This window comes from Pseudophryne corroboree, chromosome 2, assembly GCF_028390025.1.
Source record: "Pseudophryne corroboree isolate aPseCor3 chromosome 2, aPseCor3.hap2, whole genome shotgun sequence".
Classification (NCBI taxonomy): Eukaryota; Metazoa; Chordata; class Amphibia; order Anura; family Myobatrachidae; genus Pseudophryne; species Pseudophryne corroboree.
The window spans coordinates 1,024,323,949-1,024,336,206 of NC_086445.1; the positions used below are offsets into that span (position 1 = coordinate 1,024,323,949).

The 12,258-nt window shown below is 47.6% G+C and overlaps 1 protein-coding gene across 3 annotated transcripts in view; it reads left to right on the forward strand.

The window, feature by feature from the left end:
• MAEL (maelstrom spermatogenic transposon silencer) overlaps window positions 1-11,968 on the forward strand; it is a 137,925-nt gene extending 125,957 nt beyond the window's left edge. For all 3 annotated transcript variants that reach the window (XM_063956733.1, XM_063956732.1, XM_063956734.1), the window contains exons 9-13: window positions 5,055-5,196; window positions 5,737-5,799; window positions 7,144-7,279; window positions 7,444-7,498; window positions 8,727-11,968. In XM_063956733.1, the coding sequence (XP_063812803.1) occupies window positions 5,055-5,196; window positions 5,737-5,799; window positions 7,144-7,279; window positions 7,444-7,498; window positions 8,727-8,884 (554 nt within the window). In that variant the 3' untranslated portion in view covers window positions 8,885-11,968. The remainder of the gene's footprint in view (window positions 1-5,054; window positions 5,197-5,736; window positions 5,800-7,143; window positions 7,280-7,443; window positions 7,499-8,726) is intronic.
• Window positions 11,969-12,258: the final 290 nt, after the last annotated feature.

Sequence of the window (12,258 nt, forward strand, 5' to 3'; positions counted from 1 at the left end):
CAATGCGCACGCGCGACGTACTTTCACAACAGCCAATGCAGTTTCACACAAGGTCTAGCAACGCTTTTCAATCGCACTGCTGGCCGCAGAGTGATTGACAGGAAGTGGGTGTTTCTGTGAGGTAACTGGCTGTGTTCGAGGAGTGTGTGGAAAAACGCAGGTATGTCAGATACAAACGCAGGCGTGGCTGGCCGAACGCAGAGCGTGTTCGTGACGTCAAAACAGAAACTAAACAGTCTGAAGTGATCGCAAGGTAGAAGTAGGTCTGGAGCTGCTCAGAAACTGCACAATCTTTTTTTGTAGCAGCGCTGCGAACCTTTCGTTCGCACTTCTGCTAAGATACACTCCCAGAGGGCGGCGGCTTAGCGTTTGCACGGCTGCTAAAAGAAGCTAGTGTGCGAACAACTCGGAATGAGGGCCATAGACCCACTATGGCGGCCTCTTGGGCTGCAAAAGGTATTGAAGCCTGGGTTCAAGCAGTTGAGGCAGAGCTACCTCTGAATTTTCCTGATAATGCCAGACAATGTCTGTCATATATCACCACAGCCCCCCATTACATTCAGGAGGCGGCCTCTGATGCAGGTGTTCTGGCGGCCAAAGCGTCGACTACGTCCATACTGGCTCGCCAGATTCTGTGGTTACGGTCTTGGTCGGTAGACCTGGACTTTTAAGAAGACCTTGGAGGTGCTCCCTTTTAAGGGAGATATACTATCTGGGGAAGATCTGAATAAGAGTGTGACTGACTTGGCGTCTGCCAAGACTGCGTGTTTCCCAAGTAGTAAGAGTACCACCTTTCATTCATTTCGACCTCCTGGTAAAGCAAAGGGTCAGGCGTACCCGAGACAAGCACACACTTCCAAAACCTCAGCCCAAACCTAAACATTTTTGGGCTGCCCGTCGGCCTGCTTCCAAATCAGACAAGCCTGCTGCATGACGGGGCGGGCCTCCCCCTGGGGGACCCCAGGGTGGGAGGCCGACTTCTATAGTTCACCTAGGTATGGTTAAAGACCACTTCAGACGCCTGGGTGCGGGAAGTTGTCCCTCTCACGGATACGCCATCTCTTTCAAGAAACGCCCCCCTCGCCAGTTTTGCTCGACTGTTATCTCTTCGGATCCGTTTCAAGCAAAAACTCTACATTTGATTGTAAAATCCCTTCTGGACACAGGAGTGATTGTGCCGGTGCCTCTGTCTCGGAGAGGCAGGGGGTACTATTCAACGCTGTTCCTAGTTCTGAAGCCGAATGGATCCTCCCGGCCCATTCTCAACCTCAAATCTATGAACAAATTTGTGAAGATATCCAAATCCTGTATGGAAACACTTCGCTCTATTCTCGCTTTTGAGCCCAAGGATTATATGGTATCCCTGGATATACAGGATGCTTACCCACACATACCTATTGCCATGTCGCATCAGCAGTATCTGCGGTTTGCTGTTGGCAATCTACATTATCAATTCCAAACTTTGCCGTTTGGACTGACTACAGCTCCTCGGATCTTCACCAAGGTCATGGCAGTCATGACGGCCATTCTCCGTCGTCAAGGTATCAGTATCCTACCGTATCTGGATGACTTGCTGATCCTGGCGAACTCCCCAGAGGTTCTCATCCGTCATCTGGAACGGACGGTCCAATTCCTACAAGCACACGGGTGGCTCATCAATTGGAAGAAATCCTCACTGGTCCCTGCTCAGAGCATGGTGCACCTTGGGGCTTTACTGGACACACACAGCCAACGTTTGTTCTGGTCTCCAGAGAAGGTCCTGAAGCTTCAGGACAAGATAAGATACTTTGTTTCTCGCCCAAGCGTGTCGATACACTCGGCGATGCAAGTACTAGGCCTCATGGTGTCGACTTTCGACATGGTAGAGTACGCTCAATTTCATTCCCGCTCTCTGGAGAGGTTAATCCTTCCCAAGTGGGACGGCCTCCTTCACCGGATCAGATCTCGCATGATCTCCTTGACTCTGGAGGTTCGTCTGTCACTGACCTGTGGTTACAGGACCGACAGTTGAGCAGGGGTTGTCCCTTCTGGATCTCCAACTAGGTCCTCCTGACGACGGATGCCAATCTGCGAGGTTGGGGCGCGGTGTTGGAGCAACTCTCTCTCAGGTCGGTGGACCAGGAAGGAATCTCTCCTCTCGATAAATATTCTGGAATTGCAGGCAGTGTTCAATGCTCTGAAACTTGCCCTGCCTCTGGTACAGAACAGGTCTGTTCAAGTACAGTCAGACAACGCCACCACGATGGCGACATAAATCATCAAGGCGGCACTCGAAGCCACATGGCAATGACGGAAGTGTAAAAAATTCTTCAATGGGCGGAACACCATCTGCCAGCCATATAGGCAGTGTTCATTCCGGGCGTCCTCGACTGGGAAGCGGACTTCCTCAGTCGTCAGGACATACACGCCGAAGAGTAGAGTTTTCATCCGGAGGTCTTTTAACTCCTAGTGGACAAGTGGGGCCTACCAGATGTAGACCTGATGGCGTCTCGACACAATCACAAGGTTCCGGTCTTCGGAGCAAGGACATGGGATCCTCGAGCAGCGGTCGTGGACACACTGGCAATTCCATGGAACTTTCGGCTGCCATACGTGTTCCCTCCAGTGTCACTCCTTCCCAGGGTGATTCGGAAGTTCACGAAGAAGGAGGAATACTACTTCTAATCGCTCCAGCGTGGCCCAGACTGCATTGGTTCTCAGACCTTCAGGATCTCTCGATAGAGCGTCCTCTTCTACTTCCTCAACGCCCAGACCTCCTCGTTCAAGGCCCTTGTGTCTATCAGGATCTGGCTCGACTGGCTTTGACTGCGTGGCTCTTGAAGCGTCACTCCTGAGGGCCAAAGTATTCTCTGAGGTGGTCATTCAAACTATGTTGAAAGCCCGTAAACCGGCTTCGGCTCGGATTATTATAGGGTCTGGAATTCTTACTTCACCTGGTGTGCTAATAAGAATTGTGATGCATACAAGTTCAGCACTGCCAGACTTTTGGCTTTTCTGCAACAAGGCCTGGGCTTAGGCCTTCGTTTGGCCTCCCTCAAGGTTCATATTTCTGCCTTGGTGTGGTTTCAGAGAAAAATTGCATCTCTTTCTGACGTTCATACTTTCACTCAGGGTGTTTTACGGATTCAGCCTCCCTATGTCCCTCCTGTGGCTCCATGGGATCGGTCTGTTCTCGATGCCCTACAACAGTCTCTATTTGAACCTCTTGAGACGGTGGACCTTAAATGTCTTACCCTTAAGGTCGTGTCTCTGCTGGCTATTGCCTCTGCTAGGAGGGTGTCTGACTTAGGCGCTTTGTCCTGTCGTTCACCCTTTCTGATTTTTCACAGTGACCGTGCAGTTCTTCGAACTCGCCCTGGTTATCTACCTAAGGTGGTGTCCTCGTTCCACCTTAACCAAGAGATTGTGGTTCCGGCCTTTATCTCTCCTGGTTTGTCCTCCAAAGAGCGGTCTTTGGATGTAATACGGGCTCTCTGTATATATGTAGAGAGGACTGCCTCCATAAGGAGGACAGATTCTCTTTTTGTCCTTTTTTTTTTTTTTTTCACAAATGTGGCTGGCCTGCGAATAAGCAAACTTTGGCCAGATGGATTAGAATGGTGATTGCACAAGCTTATGCGCAGGCTGGTCTTCCAGCTCCTGCTGCTATTAAGGCCCATTCTACTGTCTGTTGGACCTTTTTGGGCGGCCCGCCATGGCGCATTCAGAACACTTGTGTAAGGTGGCTATGTGGTACTCAGTTAACAACATGTTCATCAGATGGGTGGTCTTCTGTTTGCCGGCGGTCGGGCTCCCGGCGCTCAGTATACCGGCGCCGGGAGCCCGACAGCCGGCATACCGACAATTATTTTCCCTCGTGGGGGTCCACGACCCCCATAGAGGGAGAATAAAATAGTGTGGCGCGCGTAGCGCGCCACCGTGCCCGTAGCGTGGCGAGCGCAGCGAGCCCGCAAGGGGCTCATTTGCGCTCGCCAAGCTGTCGGTAAGCCGGCGGTCGGGCTCCCGGCGCCGGGATGCTGGTCGCCGGGAGCCCGACCGCCGGCCACCCGTAGTGAACCCCATCAGATTCTATGCCTTTGATACTTCCGCCTCTCAGGATGCCTCCTTTGGACGCCGGGGTCTTGTGCCCGCTACAGTGCGTGAGGAACTGCTTTAGGACATCCCCGATGTTATTCCCTGTGGAATACCAGTGTACTCCGCTGCAGAAAAGGAGATTTATGGTAAGACTTACCATTGTTAAATCTTTCTGCAAGGTACACTGGATTCCACTGGGCGCCCACCCTGACGCACTAGGCTTCTTTGGGTTTGTATGGCATTAGGCGCTGGTACCTTCTCCTGTCGTGAGAATGCGGTTCTATGTGGCTAACATCTACCGTCCCTTACCTGCTACTGCATTGGACTGGTTAACAAAACTGAGCTCCAGGGCCTGGAGGCGGGGATATAGAGGAGGCGGTGCAGTGCATTCTGGGAAGTCAAATCTTTAGCCTGTTGGTGCCTTGGATCAAGATCCAACTCTACACCCCCAATGTTATTCCCTGTGGAATCCAGTGTACCTCGCAGAAGGAGATTTAACAATGGTAAGTCTTAACATAAATCTTTTCGCTTTAGTCTTCTGTAGCTCCCCCATTGTGTGTCATCCAGACATTGCCTGATCCGCTCGGTGTAACCCGCTGTATGTAGTATTCCAAGATGGCTCCCTCGCTATGTACCTCCAAGGGTAGAGAGACTAATCCTTGGAATTGATGCCCTCATGGCTTCCTCACCTCTGTATTATGTTCATGACTCCAGTAAAGGGCCTGGAGTGCTTTTGGGGAAAAGTGTTATGAATATTATTCTTCTCTCAGGCTTTTAACCAGTTGAGAAAACACAGAAATACATAACTATAGTGTTCTATGGGAGAGTGCATGTTTAGTACATAGCACACTGTACTGCAGAGATGGATAGAGAACCCGTTCAGTACAATATTTTGTTACACACCCAGCAGCAGGTTTTGTCTGCACTGTTCTCCGCTGCCCGCATGTATCTCACGTGGTATGTCACCTCCTGTCTTGCAGGAATAAGAAACCCATTTCAGCTGCAGGATATTGAAAGTTTAATCATTCAGTACTACAACGTAAAGCTCAGGGATGAGCCTTCCAAATCCAGCGTGCACCGCCTCCTCGATGTCGTCCACTGGGACTACGCAAACAATACCAGGTGATGGCGGACTGTGCGGCGACCTCCTTGTTGGGTTCTTTTCCTCCAGGCTAACTTTTTTTTAAATTAAAATTAAATAACCCTTTCAATAAAAATCGAACCCAAGAGCAGGGCCACATTTAATTATCTGTGTTATGCCTAAAACGTCTGCAACCGCGTGCATAAGACTACATCCTGAGCCGTTCGTAGCGAAACACACAAACCATCAGAGGCCCAAGTCTGGCTGATCAGTCATCGTCTGCACTTGAATCACTCACAGTAACTGGTCACCGTAACGCCCCAGTGCGTATTCATGGCAAAAGCAAATTTAGGGGGTCACCAGTCTCCCCATCTTGGGAAGTCACAGGTACACGCACACCACACTAGAAGGAGGGAAAGTGAACCGTGTAATCATGGAATTCAGTTTCTGCAGCCTGAAAGAGCTGAAATTAGCCATAAAAATAACTTGGTTGATTTGAGATGATGAACAGTTGATTAGGAAATGTGTATTTCTCTTGTTTTGTGGGAGCTGTAAGTACTCTGTTTGTTTATTATTAACAGGTGCAAATGGCACGAGGAGAATGACATGTGGTGCTGTGCGCTGGCTAGCTGCAAGAAAGTAACGTAAGTAGGACCGCTGTGCGCGTGTCTCAGCTATGCACTTACCCTGCCGTTTGTCAGAAGGTAGTTACTGCGGTGTATTGAATGACCATGTACGCTGATGCAGCATGGCTGTTTCTCCTATCTGTAATAGCAGCATGGATGGAATGGGGCAATAAGCTCGCTACTGTAAATATTATTGATCGCTTAAGGGTTCTTTATGCTGCGACAGATGTGCCAGGCTGAACGCTGTATAAAATTACGGAGTAATCTTCTAAATACTTACGAGGAAGGATGTCCCAGAGCTATTCAATTCAGCGCGCTGTTATGTCGGAGAATGCCGGTACTCTCCTCTTGAACCGGGTGGTTAGTTGCAAGAATGGGCATCCTCTGTCTTAAGTGCCTAGCGCGATGCTTTTTGCGCCGTGCTCAGGCACAAAACAGCATCGTGGACCTAGTTTTGTCGGATTTCTGCTTACACCCGGGTGCGAGCAGAAATATGGTAGTCTGACACAACAGTGCGCTGAATTGAATAGCTCCGGGACCTCCTTCCCGGCACTATTCAATTACACATTCGTCTGTGTGTAAGCTGCGAATACATCTTCAGTCTAAAATATAATCTTCAGTTAGTTGTGAATTCAATTCTTCGTTCTCTTATTCTGGAAACGTTAAATGGAAAAACAGATGGGGCTTGTAAGGGCCCAGGGCTAGGCTGAAAGGACTTCTTGGAACTTACCTGTAAGGAGTGGCTATTAAACAACGCTGATCCTCCACTGCTTCATAAGATTAGAATCCTCGGTACTAGGCTTGAGAGTTTCTTTTTCCCAGGACAACAACATGATATTCATCCTCTGTATTAAACACATATGGGTCAATTCAATTAGGGGTGATGTTCTTGCCCCCATGAGAGAGTGCTGTATGTGCTGCAATTACAGTGCCGCTGGACGCGTTAATCTCCATAGGGCTAAGGGCTGCATAGACAAATCTGCGAATCCGGGGCCAGATCGCGCTGCAAGCGGGGCAAGTTCTGCTGCCTTTGCCTGTGTTTATACATTGTTACATTGGCAACTCCTCCTCCTTCACCCCTGATTGAATTGACCCCAAAGTGCTGCTGCCGCTGAGATATAGATGACGAGCTGAAACTCTTCAGCAGATTTTCAGTTCCTCCCTGACTGATCCCAACCTAATTATACCAGCTACTGGTTTGGATCGGAGGTGAGTTCTTAATAAACAAAGACAGAACATTATTGAATAAAGTTTAATATGACTCACACTGCTTATTAAATAAAAATGGTGATAATGATTTAAAATACAGTTGAAATGAGGGTGAAGAATTCACCTGTTATAGTCACGCCTGTCTCTTTCCAGCTACTGTATGAGCAAAGCTCTGTCCTCTGTGTACGGCATAGTACTCACACCAGGTCACTTGCCAAGCCTACAGCCGGAAGACCAGCAGCAGTCTGCCAGCGCTAAGACCATTGTCCTCAACGCTAAGAGATACCAGGTCAGATTTCCCCCTATGACTTGTTTATCACTCCCTGAAATATACGTACAAAGTCCTTGCCTGTCTACAAGTCTATACTGTGCCATGGAACAGTTGCTGAATGGCTGCTGCAGGTTTATCTCCGGTTGCACCACCACTAATGACGTTTGCTCTCTTTCCTCCAGAAAAGTATGGATAGTAAATTTCCCTCTGACCACTTCAATCAGTCTACACGTATAGGTAAAGTACACTTTTTGTTCTCTGTACAGGTGCCTGAGATGTGCTGTTTTAGAACAGCAGGCAAGACCTTCATAAGTGGACGACAGCGCCTCCTGCTGTTACACAGTGCATTTCTGTTTCATTGCCCTGCTCCCTTGGGGTGGGGTTAGGGTCTGTGCCTAGGCCATCACATTATTAATAACTAGGATAACATCCTGCAAACACAAAATTGTAATGTCCCCTCTTATACACACAGGGCTGTCGAGAGATCAACTGGGCCAGGGCACTGAGAGGTGTGGCCACGTCCCCTCCTTTAAAAATAACCACACACTATGTAGTGTACTAAGGACTTATTCAGGTCGGATCGCTATTGAGACTGAAATTGCAATCGACTCAAAACTGCTAATGTTGAAATTGCATGTGACGAGTCGCCCTGGATATTACGATGCAGACCGATGCGATCGCAAACCTATCAAATGTATCTGCAGAATTGCGATGCAGTTGCAAAAAGCAAGTACCAAAAGCGTTTAACCATGGGCTACTGAGAATGTAATCGCGTCAGCGCCATGTTTTTAATCGCTAGCAATTGCAACTGATGTTAGATACACGCCCAAATAACGGCCATGACCCGTCTGCTTTTTTCCCCCAACCACTCCCCACAAATGTCATGTTAACACCCACGATCAGTCACTTCCTGTCAACTAAAGTGGGTTCGCATTTCACTTCGGCTGTGATCACATTATTGCTGTTGCATGCGCCGACTGACGATAATTGCCCAAATTGAGATTTTGATTCAGTACGATTGACTGGTGGACGGGATGCCAGCGATCTCCATATCGACATTCCGATCTGTGATATTCTGACAGCGGAGAGGTGAGTATGTGTGTTCTCTCTCCATGCAAGAAAGAAGGTGGCCTGTGCATTCACTAGGGACTGGTAACTGTGTGAACCCTAGTTGCTGGCGCCCCGACAGGCTGATTACTGCACAGTGTGTTGTGTTTGACATTGATTTGTATGGTACCACAGTGATCGACAGTGGGGAATACAGCCCAGGGGGCTGGGAAGTGATTTACCAGCGTGAGTGCACAGTGTGGGGGGCCTCAAGCTTACTACTGTTAGTGCAAAAAATATTGTAGGGATCTTTACACCCTGCCCCCCCCCCCCCCCTCCCCAAAGAAAAGATATAGAGATAGATATATATATATATCTATCTATGTTCTAATGTTCTGCCTCTCTTATACACCTCTAGAGCACGATATGCCATGGCTAGGACGACAGATGACTACTCCCTGCATGGGGCGAGGGAGAGGAATACTCAGATTGTTGGAGGCTGTCCCTGTGTCTTCCCTGCCGGCGACGCACCCTCCTCACCACTTTGGCGCATCTGATGGGCAGCAGAGCTTCTAAAGGAAATTTATAGTTTAAAAAATACAAACATTGGGCATGCCGCCATGATCTGTTATATGATGGTTCTTACTGGTGAGGGTGACCTAGTTTTTCTTTCTTCTGAGGCGGCATTCTGAGTCCATGTAACAGTATAGGCGCCTAAAACGCGTAATCAGAGGAATTTTTGGTTTAGCAATCCAAACCTGGAACGGATCATTTGTTGCCTGTATCGGTGTATGCCGTCAGTCTGATTTTCTGTTATGCATTGCCTTTTTGGAAAGGTGCCAAACCTAGAACCACACAGTGTGGGGCTGTAACAGTATTGGAACCTGTAACTTATGTGCTGATAAGGTCCCCCGTCTGTTGATGTGGCCCAATTTAGTATTTACACAGGCAAAATTAGATGGATAAATAAAGCCTTCAGGTAATATATTTCAACTTTACAGGGCCAGTGACATACAGATGGGTCCTTCCATACCTGTTCCACTTGCCCTTTGCCGCAAATAGTGTGCCCGCACTGCCTTCGTGATCCAGAGGATTGGGTGGGTGTGTACGTTCGGGATCGGTATGAAATCCCGGCATGGTCAAAATCCCGATATATAAAATGTCGACAGGTCAAAATGGCGACATGAGTTTTTCATTTTATTTTTTTTTGTGTGTGTGTATGTCGACACAGGTCAACATGGATACAATATAAGTGTACCGCGTCCCCTCGCATGGTGCCTCGCTACGCTCGGCACGCTATTATATTCCCCCTCCAGGTCCACTGGAATGGTAAAGTATGAACAAGTCTGTTTCAATAAAATAAAAAAAATCATAAAAAAATCATGTCGGCATTTTGACCTGTTGATATTTTACATGTCGGTATTTTGACCTTGTCCGTATTTTAAATGTCAGTATTTTGGGTGTAATTCCGAGTTGATCGCAGCAGGAAATTTTTTAGCAGTTGGGCAAAACCATGTGCACTGCAGGGGGGCAGATATAACGGGTCTGGGACTGAGGGTCGACAGCAAAAAGGTCGACACACCTTAGGTCGACGCCTATTGGTCGACACACCTTAGGTCGACATGGACAAAAGGTTGACATGAGTTTGTTTTTTTGGTGTCGTTTTCTTCGTAGAGTGACCGGGAACCCCAATTAGTGCACTGTGTCCCCTCGCTTCGCTCGCCATGCTTCGGGAATGGTGCCTTCGCTCCGCTACCGCTTCGCTCGGCACACTTTACCGTTCCAATCGTAGTCCGCGTGGATCGTTAAGTATGAAAAGGTTTCAAAAAAGAAAAAAAATCGTAAGTCATGTCGACCTTGTTCCTGTCGACGTTTTGTCCATGTCAACCTAAGGTGTGTCGACCAATTTGTGTGACCTAAGGTGTGTCGACCTGGAGTCCGGATACCGATATAACATGTGCAGGGAGAGGTTAGATTTGAGTGGGTTATATTGTTTCTGTGCAGGGTAAATACTGGCTGCCTTATTTTTACACTGCAATTTAGATTGCAGATTGAACTCACCACACCCAAATCTAACTCTCTCTGCACATGTTATATCTGGGTGTGGTTCATCAAATCGACAGTGTCTAGGTCGACAATGTTTAGGTCGACCACTATAGGTCGACATGGTTTCTAGGTCGACTTGTGCTGGGTCGACAGGTCTAAAGGTCGACATGAGAATTTATTTTTTTGGTGTCATTTTCTTCATAGAGTGACCGGGATCCCAAATTAGTGCACCGCGTCCCCTCACATGGCTCGCTTCGCTCGCCCTGCTTCGGGCATGGTGCCTTTGCTTCGCTTAGCACACTTTACCGTTCCAATCGTAGTCCACATGGATCGTTAAGTATGGAAAAATTCAAAAAAAGAAAAAAAAAATGTGAAACTCGTGTCGACCTTTAGACCTGTCGACCTAGCACATGTCGACCTAGAAACCCTGTCGACCTTCCATCCATGTCGACCTAGACACTGTCAACCTATAGTGGTCGACCTAAACATTGGCGACCTAGACACTGTCGACCTTCAGACCGGATCCCGTTATATCTGCCTCCCCTGCAGTGCACATGGTTTTGCCCGACTGCTAACAAAAAACCTGCTGCGATCAACTTGGAATTACCTCCTTTGTCCATGTTGGGATTTTGACCTTGTCGGGATTTTGACCGTAGGTCAATTGCGGTTGGGATTTTAATTGTCTGTAAATTGACTGTATCCTGTACGTTCCCACAAACTGCCTGCACACTGGTGCAACTAGTTGCAATCACGGTGCAGCCTGTTCACAGGATGGATGAGGACCGTCACATCTGTAAGGGGTGTGGTGTGGTAAACCCGTCCCGTGAGCTTATAGTTAACTCACATTAGTGCAGAGTTTTCCAAATTCTGTCGCTTACGGTCCAGGATTTAAAGATATCTATGCTTGAGCACAGGTGACTTAATTAGGATCTCAGTCGATTTGGTTTAACCATCTGGACTCCTTTAAAACCTGTACGGTAATAGCGGAGTTCAGGGAACTGTATCAGTGAAACAAGTGTTGTGGGTGGATATTAGTCGGTGTCAATGGAGAATGGAGTCAGTACGCACCGGAGCATTCATTGGGGCAGATGTATTAATCTGGAGAAGGCATAAGGAAGTGATAAACCACTGATTTGTGCAAGGTGATAAAGGCACCAACCAATCAGCTCCAATATGTAAATTAACAGTTAGGATCTGATTGGCTGCTGCCTTTATCACCTTGCACATATCACTGGTTTATTACTTCTTTATGCAGTCTCCAGGTTAATACATCTGCCCCATTGTTCCCTGCATGGAATGAGCTGCCAGCTGATCGTGCATCGTATACAGAGGTTTGTGCAGGTTCTTAAACAGGATATATGTACGCTGATGCCAGTATGAAGGCTGGAGACTTTTCTGAAGGGCTATTAATGTTTACGTTCCTTTGCCTTACACCAGATACAGCCGTTCCTGTTTGGTTACAATAAGGATGTTGCATGTTCTTTTGCAGTGACGTTTCTCTGTAGTTTGATGCTCATGCAGAATTTTCAGTTAAAAAAAAAAAAAGTCCTCCTTTATTTTACATACAAAATGTCTGTTTATTGCAACAAGAATAAAGCAGTTGTTTTGTCCGTCTTCCGCGTTGGTAAAGCTGAGTGCAATCCTGGGGTAGATGCATTGGAAAGAGATTTGATCCTTTCAAATTATTTGTGTTTTGCCTAAAGGGTCTTCTCATAAAGGACAACTACAGTAATCTGCCTGCTATAATGGTAAAACCCACAAAAGGAATTTAACATTCAGTAAATTACAGATAGGATGTACAATCTAAGGCAGGCTTTCCCAACCACGGTCCTTAAGGCACACTAACAGTGCATGTTTTAGTGATATCCAGGCTTCAGCACAGGTGACTTAATTAGTAGCTCACT